At 44.2% G+C, this 18,880-nt stretch overlaps 1 protein-coding gene across 1 annotated transcript in view; it reads left to right on the top strand.

Moving 5' to 3' along the window:
* Positions 1–18,880, top strand: part of LOC136626544 (kinesin-like protein KIF21B) — a 2,048,083-nt gene that overhangs the window by 1,578,267 nt on the left and 450,936 nt on the right. The window contains 2 exon segments of the mRNA XM_066601598.1: positions 7,304–7,417; positions 7,516–7,554. Coding sequence (XP_066457695.1) covers positions 7,304–7,417; positions 7,516–7,554 — 153 coding nt within the window.

Raw genomic sequence — 18,880 nt, 5'->3', positions numbered from 1 at the left:
AGAATTAGCGTCCAAATTGTACGTACGGAATCTAATTTTCTGACATCCCAATGTCATAGAAACTTGAAATTTGGCACGAGCATTGATTATGTCATAAATAGGAAAATGTAATGGGTACAACCTCGATTATTCAATTTTAAGCGCAAAAGAATTAGCGTCCAAATTTTATGTATGGAATCTAATTCTCTCACTTCCCAATGGAATTTGGCACGAGCATTATTTATATCATAAATAGGAAAAGTTTATGGGTCCCAACGCGGTTATTCAATTCTAAGCGCCAAAGAATTAGCGTCCAAATTTTACGTGCAGAATTTAATTTTATCACTTCCCAATGTCATAGAAACTTGAAATTTGGCACGAGCATTGATTATGTCATAAATAGGAAAAGCTAATGGGTCCCAACTCGATTATTCAATTCTAAGCGCCAAAGAATTAGCGTCCAAATTTTACGTACGGAATCTAATTCTCTCACTTCCCAATGTCATAGAAACTTGAAATTTAGCACGAGCATTGATTATTTTATAAATAGGAAAAGTTAATGGGTCCCAACTCAATTATTTAATTCTAAGCGCCAAAAAATTAGCGCCCAAATTTTTCATACGGAATCTAATTTTCTCACTTCCTAATATCATAGAAACTTGAAATTTGGCACGAGCATTGATTATGCCATAAGTAGGAAAAGTTAATGGGTCCCAACTGGATTATTCAATTCTAAGCGCAAAAGAATTAGCGTCCAAATTTTATGTACGGAATTTAATTCTCTCACTTCCCGATGTCATTAAAACTTGAAATTTGGCACGAGCATTGATTATGTTATAAATAGGAAAAGCTAATGGGTCCCAATTCGATTATTCAATTTTATGCGCAAAACAATTAGCGTCCAAATTTTATGTATGGAATCTAATTCTCTCACTTCCCGATGGAATTTGGCACAAGCTTTATTTATATCATAAATAGGAAAAGTTTATGGGTCCCAACGCGATTATTCAATTCTAAGCGCAAAAGAATTAGCGTCCAAATTTTATGTACGGAATTTAATTCTCTCACTTCCCGATGTCATTAAAACTTGAAATTTGGCACGAGCATTGATTATGTCATAAATAGGAAAAGCTAATGGGTCCCAACTCGGTTATTCAATTTTAAGCGCAAAACAGTTAGCGTCCAAATTTTATGTATGGAATCTAATTCTCTCACTTCCCAATGGAATTTGGCACGAGCATTATTTATATCCTAAATAGGAAAAGTTTATGGGTCCCAACGCGATTATTCAATTCTAAGCGCCAAAGAATTAGCGTCCAAATTTTACGTGCAGAATTTAATTTTCTCACTTCCCAATGTCATAGAAACTTGAAATTTGGCACGAGCATTGATTATGTCATAAATAGGAAAAGCTAATGGGTCCCAACTCGATTATTCAATTCTAGGGCAAAAGAATTAGCGTCCAAATTTTACGTACGGAATCTAATTCTCTCACTTCCCAATGTCATAGAAACTTGAAATTTAGCACGAGCATTGATTATTTCATAAATAGGAATAGGTAATGGGTCCCAACTCAATTATTCAATTTTAAGTGCCAAAGAATTAGCGTCCAAATTGTACGTACGGAATCTAATTTTCTAACATCCCAATGTCATAGAAACTTGAAATTTGGCACGAGCATTGATTATGTCATTAATAGGAAAATGTAATGGGTACAAACTCGATTATTCAATTCTAAGCCCAAAACAATTAGCGTCCAAATTTTACGTACGGAATCTAATTCTCTCACTTCGCGATGTCATAAAAACTTGAAATTTGGCATGAGCATTGATTATATCATAAATAGGAAAATGTAATGGGTACAAACTCGATTATTCAATTTTAAGCGCAAAACAATTAGCATCCAAATTTTATGTATGGAATCTAATTCTCTCACTTCCCGATGGAATTTGGCACAAGCTTTATTTATATCATAAATAGGAAAAGTTTATGGGTCCCAACGCGGTTATTCAATTCTAAGCGCCAAAGAATTAGCGTCCAAATTTTACGTACGGAATCTAATTTTCTGACATCCCAATGTCATAGAAACTTGAAATTTGGCACGAGCATTCATTATGTCATAAATAGGAAAATGTAATGGGTACAACCTCGATTATTCAATTTTAAGCGCAAAAGAATTAGCGTCCAAATTTTATGTATGGAATCTAATTCTCTCACTTCCCAATGGAATTTGACACAAGCTTTATTTATATCATAAATAGGAAAGGTTTATGGGTCCCAACGCGATTATTCAATTCTAAGCGCCAAAGAATTAGCGTCCAAATTGTACGTACGGAATCTAATTTTCTGACATCCCAATGTCATAGAAACTTGAAATTTGGCACGAGCATTGATTATGTCATTAATAGGAAAATGTAATGGGTACAACCTCGATTATTCAATTCTAAGCCCAAAACAATTAGCGTCCAAATTTTACGTACGGAATCTAATTCTCTCACTTCGGGATGTCATAAAAACTTGAAATTTGGCATGAGCATTGATTATATCATAAATAGGAAAATGTAATGGGTATAAACTCGATTATTCAATTTTAAGCGCAAAACAATTAGCATCCAAATTTTATGTATGGAATCTAATTCTCTCACTTCCCGATGGAATTTGGCACAAGCTTTATTTATATCATAAATAGGAAAAGTTTATGGGTCCCAACGCGATTATTCAATTCTAAGCGCCAAAGAATTAGCGTCCAAATTGTACGTACGGAATCTAATTTTCTGACATCCCAATGTCATAGAAACTTGAAATTTGGCACGAGCATTGATTATGTCATAAATAGGAAAATGTAATGGGTACAACCTCGATTATTCAATTTTAAGCGCAAAAGAATTAGCGTCCAAATTTTATGTATGGAATCTAATTCTCTCACTTCGCAATGGAATTTGGCACGAGCATTATTTATATCATAAATAGGAAAAGTTTATGGGTCCCAACGCGGTTATTCAATTCTAAGCGCCAAAGAATTAGCGTCCAAATTTTACGTGCAGAATTTAATTTTCTCACTTCTCAATGTCATAGAAACTTGAAATTTGGCACGAGCATTGATTATGTCATAAATAGGAAAAGTTAATGGGTCCCAACTCGATTATTCAATTCTAAGTGCCAAAGAATTAGCGTCCAAATTTTACATAAGGAATCTAATTCTCTTACTTTCCAATGTCATAGAAACTTGAAATTTGGCACGAGCATTGATTATGTCATAAGTAGGAAAAGTTAATGGGTCCCAACTGGATTATTCAATTCTAAGCGCAAAAGAATTAGCGTCCAAATTTTATGTACGGAATTTAATTCTCTCACTTCCCGATGTCATTAAAACTTGAAATTTGGCACGAGCATTGATTATGTCATAAATAGGAAAAGCTAATGGGTCCCAACTCGGTTATTCAATTTTAAGCGCAAAACAGTTAGCGTCCAAATTTTATGTATGGAATCTAATTCTCTCACTTCCCAATGGAATTTGGCACGAGCATTATTTATATCATAAATAGGAAAAGTTTATGGGTCCCAATGCGATTATTCAATTCTAAGCGCCAAAGAATTAGCGTCCAAATTTTATGCGCAGAATTTAATTTTCTCACTTCCCAATGTCATAGAAACTTGAAATTTGGCACGAGCATTGATTATGTCATAAATAGGAAAAGCTAATGGGTCCCAACTCGATTATTCAATTCTAGGGCCAAAGAATTAGCGTCCAAATTGTACGTACGGAATCTAATTTTCTAACATCCCAATGTCATAGAAACTTGAAATTTGGCACGAGCATTGATTATGTCATTAATAGGAAAATGTAATGGGTACAAACTCGATTATTCAATTCTAAGCCCAAAACAATTAGCGTCCAAATTTTACGTACGGAATCTAATTCTCTCACGTCGGGATGTCATAAAAACTTGAAATTTGGCATGAGCATTGATTATATCATAAATAGGAAAATGTAATGGGTACAAACTCGATTATTCAATTTTAAGCGCAAAACAATTAGCATCCAAATTTTATGTATGGAATCTAATTCTCTCACTTCCCGATGGAATTTGGCACAAGCTTTATTTATATCATAAATAGGAAAAGTTTATGGGTCCCAACGCGATTATTCAATTCTAAGCGCCAAAGAATTAGCGTCCAAATTGTACGTACGGAATCTAATTTTCTGACATCCCAATGTCATAGAAACTTGAAATTTGGCACGAGCATTGATTATGTCATAAATAGGAAAATGTAATGGATACAACCTCGATTATTCAATTTTAAGCGCAAAAGAATTAGCGTCCAAATTTTATGTATGGAATCTAATTCTCTAACTTCGCAATGGAATTTGGCACGTGCATTATTTATATCATAAATAGGAAAAGTTTATGGGTCCCAACGCGGTTATTCAATTCTAAGCGCCAAAGAATTAGCGTCCAAATTTTACGTGCAGAATTTAATTTTCTCACTTCTCAATGTCATAGAAACTTGAAATTTGGCACGAGCATTGATTATGTCATAAATAGGAAAAGTTAATGGGTCCCAACTCGATTATTCAATTCTAAGTGCCAAAGAATTAGCGTCCAAATTTTACATAAGGAATCTAATTCTCTTACTTTCCAATGTCATAGAAACTTGAAATTTGGCACGAGCATTGATTATGTCATAAGTAGGAAAAGTTAATGGGTCCCAACTGGATTATTCAATTCTAAGCGCAAAAGAATTAGCGTCCAAATTTTATGTACGGAATTTAATTCTCTCACTTCCCGATGTCATTAAAACTTGAAATTTGGCACGAGCATTGATTATGTCATAAATAGGAAAAGCTAATGGGTCCCAACTCGGTTATTCAATTTTAAGCGCAAAACAGTTAGCGTCCAAATTTTATGTATGGAATCTAATTCTCTCACTTCCCAATGGAATTTGGCACGAGCATTATTTATATCATAAATAGGAAAAGTTTATGGGTCCCAATGCGATTATTCAATTCTAAGCGCCAAAGAATTAGCGTCCAAATTTTACGTGCAGAATTTAATTTTCTCACTTCCCAATGTCATAGAAACTTGAAATTTGGCACGAGCATTGATTATGTCATAAATAGGAAAAGCTAATGGGTCCCAACTCGATTATTCAATTCTAGGGCCAAAGAATTAGCGTCCAAATTGTACGTACGGAATCTAATTTTCTAACATCCCAATGTCATAGAAACTTGAAATTTGGCACGAGCATTGATTATGTCATTAATAGGAAAATGTAATGGGTACAAACTCGATTATTCAATTCTAAGCCCAAAACAATTAGCGTCCAAATTTTATGTATGGAATCTAATTCTCTCACTTCGCGATGTCATAAAAACTTGAAATTTGGCATGAGCATTGATTATATCATAAATAGGAAAATGTAATGGGTACAACCTCGATTATTCAATTTTAAGCGCAAAACAATTAGCGTCCAAATTTTATGTATGGAATCTAATTCTCTCACTTCCCGATGGAATTTGGCACGAGCATTATTTATATCATAAATAGGAAAAGTTTATGGGTCCCAACGCGGTTATTCAATTCTAAGCGCCAAAGAATTAGCGTCCAAATTTTACGTGCAGAATTTAATTTTCTCACTTCCCAATGTCATAGAAACTTGAAATTTGGCACGAGCATTGATTATGCCATAAATAGGAAAATCTAATGGGTCCCAATTCAATTTTTCAATTCTAAGCGCAAAAGAATTAGCATCTAAATTTTACGTACAGAATCTAATTCTCTCACTTCCCAATGTCATGGAAACCTGAAATTTGGCATGAGCATTGATTATGCCATACATAGGAAAAGTTAATGGGTCCCAACTCGATTATTCAATTCTAAGTGCCAAAGAATTAGCGTCCAAATTTTACATACGGAATCTAATTCTCTTACTTTCCAATGTCATAGAAACTTGAAATTTGGCACGAGCATTGATTATGTCATAAGTATGAAAAGTTAATGGGTCCCAACTGGATTATTCAATTCTAAGCGCAAAAGAATTAGCGTCCAAATTTTATGTACCGAATTTAATTCTCTCACTTCCCGATGTCATTAAAACTTGAAATTTGGCACGAGCATTGATTATGTCATAAATAGGAAAATCTAATGGGTCCCAATTCAATTTTTCAATTCTAAGCGCAAAAGAATTAGCATCCAAATTTTACGTACGGAATCTAATTCTCTCACTTCCTGATGTCATCTATATATATAAAAATGAATGTATGTCTGTCTGTCTGTCCTTTATGCATTACTACACCATTCACCCAATTACCTTGAAACTTTGGGAAGTTGTTGAGTACACTCCTGGGAAGATTACTGGCATAGTGCAACTATCCTATGATAGCTGGCGTGCGTGCGAGCATCGTCGACAGTTATGCCCCCCAGACAAAGATCATTTAATTTCCATCTCAAGCACAAAAGCAAAAGGCATTACGAGCAAGTGTGTTCAACTACAAAATTATGCATACGCCGAACGTTTCGCAAGACAATTGCTGCATATTGAGAATGCTGAGGTAAAATGAAAACTGTGCTGTGATTGGTTGCTATTTCTTATACTGCTGAGGCAACATGAAAGCTGTGCTGTGATTGGTTGCTACTTATATTACTGAGGTTACATGAAAGCTGTGCTGTGATTGGTTGCTATATATTATACCGCTGAGGTAAAATGAATGCTGCGCTGTGATTGGTTGCTATTTTTAATATTGCTGAGGCAGAATAAAAGTTGCACTGTGATTGGTTGTTACTGCTGAGATAACATGAAAGCTGCGCTGTGATTGGGTGTCATATATTATAAACCTGAGGTAACATGAAAGCTGCGCTGTGATTGGTTGTTATCTAGATATATAAAAACTAATGTATGTATGTGTCTTTGTAGCAACGCACGACAGGTAAACTAGTATGTTTATAATTGTTAGCTGTGATTTGATAAACATTACTCCCTAGTGAGAAAGGTATGCTCTGTATGTGCCTGTTTTGCTATAATTCCAAAAGCTTGATTTATTTGAGCCAATATGCAAAAGATACAAATCTAATTTACATACGAGTTCTACTTTGGTTCTCTGCTGCATCCTGGTACTATTTGTTTTGAAAGAAACCCAATAGCATGACATTCAGAACAAAAAATACCAGGTATATAGCTTCATAATGACTGGAATGAAATCTCATACATAGGTATAGTAAAATATTCTTATTTTTACATGTTTTATTTAAATGCTATTGTAGTAACCCTCTACATTGTGCTATGTCACATTTTCTCCACTGATATTTACAAAATTTCTTCTTAGAGGTTCAGATTCCCATCTCATACCACCTTCGTCACCTCTGATGCGTCTGCGTAGTGACAAGAATGTCTTTTCTCGCCTAACAAGCAACCAGTCTGCAGTGAATGTATTGGATAAGTAAGATGTTGTAATACTAACAGTTTATACTGCCTTTATCATTGGACTTTTTTCTTTGTTCACAATGTTTCTAAAACTACTCTCTTTTTTCTCTATAGGTCTGATGAAAGTGGCTCTTCTTTCTCAGATATTACCAGGTACTGCATATACAGATATGTCCACCATTACTTTAGCTTTAATTTTGTCAAAAGTTGCAATTTCTTAGGAAATCACCTAAATACAATACCATGACTTGCTAGAAAAACCCTTGAATTCTGCAATGCACATCACAACCACTGGTGACAACAAGAGATATAAATAGAGATCTTTTGATAACGTACAGTATCTCAAAACCATTAGTTGAATGGCTGATCATCTTGTGACAAACATTTCTGAACATATCCAGCAAAGAGGAAAGATAAGGGGGGACACAACTGCAATCCTAAATCAAACAATCAAATGAAAATTATAACTTTGTGCACGTATATTGCTTCAGCTTAAATGCTTAACGCTACGGGACGTAGTTATGTCCTGAGGGTTTGGGGTTTGTAGAGAACAGAATCTGGAACTGATCCTGCTCCATACAATGCAGGTGATGGCTGTCTGTGATAGCTGATACCACCTATAACATCGGTAATCACCATGAGCACTGGTTGAGGCTGTTAACCCTTTGAATGGGGCATGTGGCATGGCTTGATAAACCGCCTGTCAGGATGCAGTATAATACAATAGTGGATATCTAATCTGTGTCTCCTCCCTTTCAGTTTCATCCCATTGCTTCTAGGTTTTTCTTGTGCAAATGAGAATAGGGCTAATTCTTTTGCACTGTGACAGCCCTTCAGATATTTGTAGATAGCTATTAGGTCTCTTCCCAGCCTTCTCTTCTGCAAGCTAAACATTCCCAAATCATTTAACTGTTCCACATAGGACATGATTTGCAGACCACTCACCATCTTGGTAACTCTTCTCTGAACTTTTCTCCAGTTTGTCAATGTTTTTATTTTTTTAATTGGGGTGCCCAGAACTGGAGACAGTATCCCAGATAAGGTCTGACCAAGGAAGAGTAGAGGGGGATAATTACCTCATGGGATCTATCCTCTATGCTTCTCTTAAAACATCACAGAATTATGTTTGGCTGTTTTGCTGCTGCATCACACTGTTGACTCATGTTCAGTCTATGATCTATTAGTATACCCAAGTCTTTTTCACATGTGCTGCTGCTTAGCTTAATTCCTCCCATTCTGAATATGCTTTTTTCATTTTTCTTGCCCAGATGTGGGACCTTGCAGTTCTCTATGTTAAATACCACTACGTTAAAGGGGTTGTCTCGAGGAAGCAGTGAATTTTTTTTTTTGCCCAGTCCCCCTAATTAAGCATACATTACTAAGCCCCCCTGTAAATGACTTTTCTAGCTGGTTTGTACTTACAGTTCCAGCGTTTCAGCAACTTATAAAAATTTTCCCAAGATGGCCGCCGGCTCTTTTCCCATCGCTTGCTGTAGCCCGACGTGCGCGCTCCCGAGACGCTACCAGCTGTGTCTCCCTGACAACCAGATGCCCCGCAGCCGCCGACCGGACCCCTGGATTGAACACGGCCGACCACGGCACACAGTCACCCACCGCCAGGCAGCAGGTAACCGGCGCAGCCCCCCCCCCGGCCCAGCGGCAGCCCCCCCCCCAGCACAGCGACAGTCCCCCCTCCGGCACAGCGGCAGCCCCCCCCCGACACAGCGGCAGCCCCCCGGCCCAGCGGCAGCCCCCCCGGCACAGCGACAGCCCCCCCTACACAGCAGCAGCCCCCCCCCCGGCACAGCGACAGCCCCCCCCCACCCCCGGCACAGCGACAGCCCCCCCGGCCCATCACTTACCTGGGCGGCAGGACGGCAGGACAGCTGGGCGGCTTCTCGGGACAGCTGGGCGGCTCTGCACCTTCCTCTAACAGAGGATGGTACAGAATGGCCGCTCCAGCGCGCTCCCGAGCAGTGACAGCTCGTCTGCACATGCGCAGAAGAGCTGTAGCGTCGAGCACACTGAAGCGGCTCGTGCAGAGAGGAGAAGACCGGACTGCGCAAGCGCGTCTAAAAAAGCAAGCTGCCAGCGAATTTAGACGGAACCATGGAGACGAGGACGCTAGCAACAGAGCAGGTAAGTGAATAACTTCTGTATGGCTCATATTTAATGCACGATGTATATTACAAAGTGCATTAATATGGCCATACAGAAGTGTATAACCCCACTTGATTTCGCGAGACAACCCCTTTCAGTCGCCACCCACTGTTCAAGCTTTTCTAGATCTTTTTGAATCCTCTCTTTCTCTTCTCCAGTCTTAGCCATCCCTCCTACGTTTGTGTCATTGGCAAATTTGATCAGTTCAAAAAATGTTGAACAACACTGGACCCAACTTGAGGCATTCTTCCACTTGGATGTGCAGCCATTTATGACCACTCTTTGAGTACAATCACTCAGCCAGTTGTGAATCCACCTAACAGTTGCCTTGTCAATCCCATATTTGATCATTTTTTCAATAAGGATGGTATGAAATACTTTGTCAAATGCTTTACTAAAGTCAATATATGCTATATCTACCGTATTTCCCTGATCAACCCAGTCGAAGGAAATTATGCTTGTCTGGTATGACTTGTTTGTTACAAACCCATTTTGGCTCTGGATAATTGCTCCATTCTCATCCAAGTACTTACAGGCTCGTTGCTTTTTTAAATAATTTTTCTTCAAAGATCCTTCCCTGTATACAAGTCAGACTCATAGGCCTCTAGTTTATTTGATCCATATTCTTCTCTTTTTGAAGATAGGGACAACATTTGCCCTTCTTCAATCTTCTAGGACTTCTCTTGTTCTCTAGGAATTGTCAAAGATTATGGTGAGTGGTTCAGCAATTACCTCTGTTGCTTCCTTCAGTATCCTAGGATATAATTCATCTGGACCTGGAGACTTGGCTTCATGTAAGTCAGCTAAATGTTCCCTCACCATCTCTCTGCTCATAGATAGCCTGTATTTTTCTTATTCTCCCAATAGCACAGAAAAGAACAGCTGGTGTTACATTTACTTTCTGAGAGAAAACAGATACAAAATAGGAATTTAAAAGTTCGGCCTTCTCAACAGCATTTTTTACCAATTCACCATTTTCCTCCTGTAAACATCCTATAGCATCTTTGACTTTTCCTTTGCTACTGACATACCACTAGAGATGAGCGAGCGCACTCGTCCGAGCTTGATGCTCATTCGAGTATTAGGCTGTTCGAGATGCTCGTTACTCGAGACGAGCACCACGCGGCACTCGACTCCATTACATTTCCTTCCCTGAGAAATTTGCGCCCTTTTCTGGCCAATAGAAACACAGGGAAGGCATTACAACTTCCTCCTGTGACGTTCCAGCCCAATCCCACCCCCCTGCAGTGAGTGGCTGGCAAGATCAAGTGACCCCCGAGAATTTAAATCAGCCCCGCCCGTGGCTCGCCACAGACACACACTGGGAGAGATCAGGGAAAGTGCTGCTGATGCTGCTGCTATAGGGACAGTGTTAGCGTCTACAAGAACCCCAACGGTCCTTCTTAGGGCCACAGCTCACCTAGTGCACTACTGTTGTGGGTGCTGGGAGTAGTTTGCCTTTTTTTTTTTTTGGCATATCGGGCGTGCAGCCCCATTACAGCTATAGCGTTCTCAGGCAGCAGTCTGTACTAAGTAGTATAGGGGAAGTATTGGTGAGGCAGGGACAGTGGTAGTGTGGAATCCTGTCTACCTGTGCATTTAACTCCGTGGTTTCTGGGAGTTGTAGTACCTCAGCATTTTTTGCTGGGTGCAGTTAGTGTAACGTAAGCGCTCTCTGCCTCCAAGTGCACGTTTAAAAAGCACTAATATTTTTCTCCACTTTGTGTTACCAGACAGCTGCCGGCGCAGAGTATGGTGCCAGACAGCCATAGAGGGAGAGTCCAATACACGCTCCATTGCCTGCAATGCATTGGAAAAAAAACTAATTTTTAAAAAGGACTCCTTTTTTACGTCTGCTTGTAACCCAGTGCACATTACTGCGTGGCCTGTGGGACTAGAGGTGAATCTCAACTGCATAGTGCACTACAAAGCCTCAGTTCAGCCTTCAGTGTCATTTTTTGCTGGGGGCAGTTAGTGTAACGTAAGCGCTCTCTGCATCCAAGTGCATGTTTAAAAAGCACTAATATTTTTCTCCGCTCTGTGTTACCAGACAGCTGTCGGCGCAGTGTACGGTGCCAGAAAGCCATAGAGGGAGAGTCCAATACATGTTCCATTGCCTGCATTGCATTGGAAAAAAACTAATTTTAAAAAAGGACTCCTTTTTTTACGGCAGCTTGTAGCCCAGTGTGCACATTACTGCGTGGCCTGTGGGACTGGAGGTGAATCTCAACTGCATAGTGCACTGCTAGTCCTGCTTGCATCCTTCCTTATAATTTATCTCTGGCTTCATTTAGCGTTATATTACCGCTGGCAGCCAGCAACTGCGCGGCAATAATTCACAAACATTTTTACACCGCTCTGTCTCTGCTCGATTCTTAATCCTGCATGCTGAGGGGTAGGGGTAGGAGCAGAGGACGTGGACGCGGTCGCGGTCGAGTACGCGGAGTCCCAAGTGAGGGTGTGGGCACAGGCCGAGTTCCTGGTCCAGGTGAATCGCAGCCATCTGCTGCGGGAGTAGGAGAGAGGACAGTTTCTGGGGTCCCCAGCTTCATATCGCAATTTTTGGGTCCACGTCGTAGACCTTTATTAAAAACCGAGCAGTGTGAGCAGGTCCTGTCGTGGATGGCAGAAAGTGCATCCAGCAATCTATCGACCACCCAGTCTTCTACGCCGTCCACTGCTGCAACTCTAAATCCTCTGGCTGCTGCTCCTCCTTCCTCCCAGCCTCCTCACTCTATGAAAACGACACATTCTGAGGAGCAGGCAGGCTCCCAGGAACTGTTCTCGGGCCCCAGCCCAGATTGGGCAGCAATGGTTCCTCTCCCACCGGAGGAGTTTGTCGTGACTGATGCCCAACCTTTGGAAAGTTCCCGGGGTCCGGGGGATGAGGCTGGGGACTTCTGGCAACTGTCTCAAGAGCTTTCAGTGGGTGAGGAGGACGATGACGATGAGACACAGTTGTCTATCAGTGAGGTAATAGTAAGGGCAGTAAGTCTGAGGGAGGAGCGCACAGAGGATTTGGAGGAAGAGCCGCTGGACGATGAGATGACTGACCCCACCTGGTGTGATAAGCCAACTGAGGACCGGTCTTCAGAGGGGGAGGCAATTGCAGCCGCAGGACAGGTTGGAAGAGGCAGTGGGGTGACCAGGGGTAGAGGCAGGGCATGAGCGAATAATCCACCAGCTGTTTCCCAAAGCACCCCCTCGCGCCAAGCCACCGTGCAGAGGTCAAGTTGCTCTAAGGTGTGACAGTTTTTCACGGAGACGCCGGGCGACCGACGAACAGTGGTGTGCAAACTTTGTCGTGCCAAGATCAGCCGGGGAACCACCACCACCAGCGTCACCACCACCAGCATGCGCAGACATATGATGGCCAAGCACCCCACAAGGTGGGACGAAGGCCGTTCACCGCCTCCAGCTTGCGCCACTGCCTCTCCCCCTGTGCCCCAACCTGCCACTGAGATCCAACCGCCCTCTCAGGACACAGGCACGACCGTCTCTTGGCCTGCACCCACACCCTCACCTCTGCTGTCCTCGGCCCCATCCAGCAATGTATCCCAGCGCAGAGTCCAGCTGTCGCTAGCACAAGCGTTGGAGCGAAAGCGCAAATACGCCGCCACGCACCCGCACGTTCAAATTGATCAGCCTGGAGATGCTCCCCTACAGACTGGTGGAAACTGAGGCGTTCAAAAACATGATGGCGGCGGCAGCCCCGCGCTACTCAGTTACCAGTCGCCACTATTTTTCACGGTTTGCCGTCCCAGCCCTGCACGACCACATCTCACGCAACATCGTACGCGCCCTCACCAAGTCGGTTACTGCCAAGGTCCACTTAACAACGGACACGTGGACAAGCACAGGCGGGCAGGGCCACTATATCTCCCTGACGGCACATTGGGTGAATTTAGTGTAGGCTGGGACCGAGTCAGAGCCTGGGACCGCTCATGTACTACCCACCCCCAGAATTGCGGGCCCCAGATCGGTGCTGGTATCTGCGGCGGTGTATGCCACCTCCACTAAACCTTCCTCCTCCTCCTCTTCCTCCAACGCAACCTCTACCTCGCAATCAAGACTTGTCAGCAGCAGCACGTGGCCAGCAGTCGGTGTCGCGCGGCGCGGCAGCACAGCGGTGGGCAAGCGTCAGCAGGCCGTGATGAAGCTACTCGGCTTAGGAGAGAAGAAGCACATGTCCCATGAACTGTTGCACGGTCTGACAGACTGACTGCTGGCTTTCGCCACTGAGCCTCCAACCGGGCATAGTCGTGTGTGACAACGGCCGTAACCTGGTGGCGGCTCTGCAGCTTGGCAGCCTCACGCACGTACCATGCCTGACCCACGTCTTTAATTTGGTGGTTCAGCGGTTTCTGAAAGGCTACCCACACTTGTCAGACCTCCTCGGCAAGGTGCGCCGGGTCAGCGCACATTTCCGCAAGTCCAACAAGGACGCTGCCACCCTGCGGACCCTGCAACATCGGTTTAATCTGCCAGTGCACCGACTGCTTTGCGACGTTCCCACACGGTGGAACTCTACGCTTCACATGTTGTCCCAGCTGTATGAGCAGCGTAGAGCTATAGTGGAATACCAACTCCAACGTGGGCGGCGAAGTGGGAGTCAGCCTCCTCAATTCTTTACAGAGGAGTGGGCCTGGATGGCAGATATCTGCCAGGTCCTTGGAAACTTTGAGGAATCCACCCTGATGGTGAGCGGCGATGCTGCAATCATTAGCGTCACCATTCCCCTGCTATGCCTGTTGAGAAGTTCCCTGGAAAGCATAAAGGCTGATGCTTTGCGGGCGGAAACGGAGGCGGGGGAAGACAGTATGTCGCTGGATAGTCAGAGCACCCTCATGTCTATATCTCAGCGCGTGGAGGAGGAGGAGGGGGAGGAGCCTGAGGAGGAAGAGACAGCTGGGCCCACTGCAGAGGATGCCCATGCAGCTTGCCTCTCATCCATTCAGCGTGTATGGCCTGAGGAGGAGGAGGAGGATACTCAAAGTGATCGTCCTAGTGAGAACAGCCATATGTTGCGTCCAGGTACCCTGGCACACATGGCTGACTTTATGTTAGCATGCCTTTCTCGTGACCCTCGTGTTAGACGCATTCTGGCCACTATGGATTGCTGGGTGTACACACTGCTTGACCCACGGTATAAGGAGAACCTTTCCACTCTCATTCCCGAAGAGGAAAGGGGTTTGAGAGTGATGCAATACCACAGGGCCCTGGTGGACAAACTGATGGTAAACTCCCCATCTGGGGGTTGGAGCCTGACCGCTGTGCTGAATGGCCGCTTGAGTGCAGAGCTCCGGCGGCAAGACACCCTCAGAAGGTCACAGCTGCTATTAGAAGCGTAGTAATGAGAAGAGTCGGGAGAGAGAGGGCTGCGGAACACACATGGGTTTCCGCTGGGCCTGCGAAGTCACCCAGAAACAAAAAAAAGAAGAGCCGTGATAACACACCAGCAGGAGACTGAAATCTCGCCAGCGGTCCTCCAGTTGGATGACCATCCTCAGTTTCTCCAGAGGAGTTTTGGAGGCCTATTCGTCCTGAATCATCCCGGGACACCTGGGATCGCTACGAGACAGTAGCAAGTTGCGGACTTGGTTCGGAATTTTTCATGCCAGGACTCGCGGGCTTGCGGGGAGCACCTTGTTGGTTTTGTTGGACTTAAGGCTGTTCAGTTGCTTTCTCGCAGCTCGTGGAGGACTTCGCTGACCTCCCTCCCCGACTCACGGAAGCCACATTTCTTTGATGTTATAACTGTACATCTTGCTAGACCTTCTAGGGTGTCTGTCAGGGCAGGTTTTGTGCAACACGGCTTCTCTGCCTGGTATCTCTTGACACCAGTATCCAACCCCTAGAGGGGTACACCGTCTTGCACACCACCCCCACTGACTGTCCTTGGACTAATTGGTCTTGTTGATAACTTGTTCTTTTATTTAGAGTTTGTGTTGCCCTTCCCCTGCGTATCTCTCCCCCTTCCTGAGTGTTTACTCCCTCCCTTTCCTCCCCTGCCACATCATAGAAAGCTCCTATATAGCATTTAAGGATCTATTCACGTGTCAGCCTTCCTTCCTCTAGGATATCTTTGTAGGTCGATATGCCTCCGCCTCGACAGCCAGTGACGGACGGGCACCTCCCCGTCTCCTCCTTTAACGTGAGAGGGATCAACTCTCCTTTCAAGCGACACAGTGTAGCCCAGCTTCTTCGAAAATACGGTACAAAAATCACCTTTCTTCAGGAAACGCACTACAAGGGGGGTAAGTGCTTGGCCCTTCCGGGCAGACAGTTCTCGCTAGGCTTCTACAGTTCACATCCAACTTCAGCATCCAAGGGGGTTTCCATCTTTTTTCATATCTCTGTTCCCTTTACATGCGAAGCACAACATACTGACGAGGAGGGGAGGGTCATCCTCCTAAGAGGACACATTAACAATTTTAAGATTACCCTGGCTAATTTTTACACTCCAAATTCCGGTCAGGTTCCCTGGCTGGTGGGGCAGCTGGAGACCCTCAAAGAATTTGCGGTGGGCCCCATCATTCTGGGAGGCGACCTGAATCTAACGATGAATCCCTTAGTGGACTCGTCGACGGGCCGCTCGCAGATTTCACAAGCCAAGCTGAAGCGATTGCATCGGGCCCTCTCCGAGATGGGATTGGTGGACGCTTGGCGCCAGTGTTTCCCCTCCGCTAGGGACTATACCCACTTTTCCCAAGTCCATGCCTCTTTCCAGAGGCTCGACTATGTCCTAATTGCCTCAGAACTCTTACCCTTCCTGGTGGACTCAACTGTCGCTGCCACCACCATCTCTGACCACGCCCCTTTGCATGTAGACCTAATAATGCTCTCCAACACCCCAAGGGAGTGGAGATGGCGGCTAAACCCCGCTCTATTAGACTCCGAGGATGACAGGGCGTCACTCTCCAAACAACTGGAGGAATTCTTCAGGTTAAACTCAGGAGGGGACCAGTCGATGACCCTGGTGTGGGAAACGCACAAAGCGTTCATTAGAGGCCTATTAATAGCCTTAGGCACTAGAAAAAAAAAGAGCCAACAGAGAGAAATAGACGGCCTACTGGGGCAAATTGCTAAATTAGAGTACTCCACCAAACTCAATCAATGTAAAGAGAACCTAAATAAGTTGACGTCACTTAGAAAGGAACTAAATTTATGCTTGAAGTCCAGATTTAACAAAAGATGCCTCCATCTTAAACATATAGTGTTCATCCAAGGTAACAGGGGCAGTAAATATATGTCTTCATTGATAAAAAAAAAGCCCGCACAAAAAATCAGATAGATGCAATAAAGACCCGCACGGGAACGAAGGCCACCTCCTCCACCGATATTGCGGCAGAATTTAAGCATTTCTACTCCCAACTATATAATCTGCGACCCCAGAGGGAACAAGAGGAGATTACAATAGCTAACGACCAGATAGCAAATTTTCTAAAAAAACTCAACCTCCCCTGTCTAGAGACAGAATCAGCCAATACACTCCTAGCTCCGGTGACGGAGGAGGAGGTAAACAGAACCCTCGACTCCTCTCCTCCCGGAAAGAGCCCCGGCCCGGATGGCCTTCCTCTCATGTATTACAAATCCCTGCGCCCCGTCCTTGTCCCGCGCTTAACGGAAATGTTTAATAACCTCATGAAAGGCGGCTCTCTGCCAAAACAGGCACAAGAAGCCCACATCACGCTGATCCATAAAGAGGGCAAAAACCCGGAGATGTGTGGCAGTTATAGGCCCATCTCTTTGATAAATTTAGATGTGAAGTTGTGGGCTAAACTACTCGCCAAGAGAATGGAGAACTATGTCCCGCTCCTGGTTAATAGGGAGCAGGCAGGCTTCGTAAGGGGCCGGGAGGGAAGGGACAACTGCATGCGTATCCTTCATGCAATCCATTATGCTAATGTAAAAAAAAAACCACTCGCTCTGGTAAGCACCGATGCCGAAAAGGATTTCGACAGAGTCGACTGGGTATATATGAGATCTGTCCTGCTGCACTTTAACATCCCTCTCTCCTTTGTCGAAGCCATTTTTTCCCTGTACGCAGAGCCCCACGCCAGGCTAAAAATGAATAATATCCTTTCTCCCCCCTTTGAGATAAGTAATGGCACCCGCCAGGGGTGTCCGCTATCCCCCACCCTGTTTATACTGGCCCTGGAGCCTCTTCTTCAGTGCATGAGGTTGGATCAGGAGATACGGGGACTAAAAGTTGGAGACTGGGAACTATCTGCGACAGCGTTTGCGGACGATGTCATCTTCCTAATCACAAATCCCGAGAGAGGGCTACCTAAACTGACCACCTGTCTAGAACAGTTTGGAGCACTTTCAAACTTCAAGATTAATTTCAATAAATCAACCGTCTTGAATGTTTCGATCCCGAGAGCCAGGTGTGAGCGCCTGATGGTGGGTTCCCCGTTCTCCTGGTCCAGCTCGTCAATAGTCTTTCTAGGCGTAAAACTGACTAGGCCGCAAACTTCCCCCCACTGTTAGCTAAAATAAAAACCCTGCTCCAGAATTACGACGTCCCTTACATCTCCTGGTTTGGGAGGAAAAACCTTATAAAGACCTACATTCTCCCTATTATCTTATATCAGATTAGATCCCTCCCAGTCCACCTTCCCTCTAGCTTCTTCAACACTCTGCGCTCGTGGTTCATAAGGTTCATTTGGAGGCAAAAGAGCCCCAGGTTGGCGTATAGCCTTCTGATAAGAGGAAGAGAGGAGGGGGGAATAGGAATGCCTAACATATACGATTACTACACAGCCGCCCACATTAGCAACTGGCAGAGACTTACATTACCCGGAGAGGACCCTCTCCTATATCAGATAATAACAGAATTATATGGAACCTCAGCGGTGGAGGACTTGTGGTTCACTAGGAGGGCCACTTACAGAAGCAAAAAGTTTAACCCCTTTCTAAGGGGACCCTGCGAGGCATGGGACACGCGGAGGGAGACACTGGCGCCCACGCCCTCCCCGATCACCCCCATAGGCTCCCTCTCGGCCCTTCTGGGATTACCACCGGACCCTTGTACAGGAAGACTGTGGTCGATACTCAGAAATAAACCTCTTAGCGAGCTTCAGGCTATGAGACACCTGGGCCCGAGAGAGATAGTGGGGACCCTGCTGCCCGGCCGGCCACTGACATTTCTCCAACAAGCTCAGATAGAAGGGGTGATTGGGAAATTTAATAAGACATTCGTTTCTACCAGACCCCACACCGTTTTTGAGAGGGCCGTGAAAGGAAGCGGAACACACAGCAGGAAAATTGCGTTCATCCGCAAATCCTGCTCCCCCCCTTATCAAACGCAAAACCA

This window comes from Eleutherodactylus coqui, chromosome 4 (assembly GCF_035609145.1).
Source record: "Eleutherodactylus coqui strain aEleCoq1 chromosome 4, aEleCoq1.hap1, whole genome shotgun sequence".
In the NCBI taxonomy this organism is placed as follows: domain Eukaryota; kingdom Metazoa; phylum Chordata; class Amphibia; order Anura; family Eleutherodactylidae; genus Eleutherodactylus; species Eleutherodactylus coqui.
The sequence above is the reverse complement of the archived record's forward strand: the minus strand, read 5'-3'. Positions and strand labels throughout refer to the sequence as shown.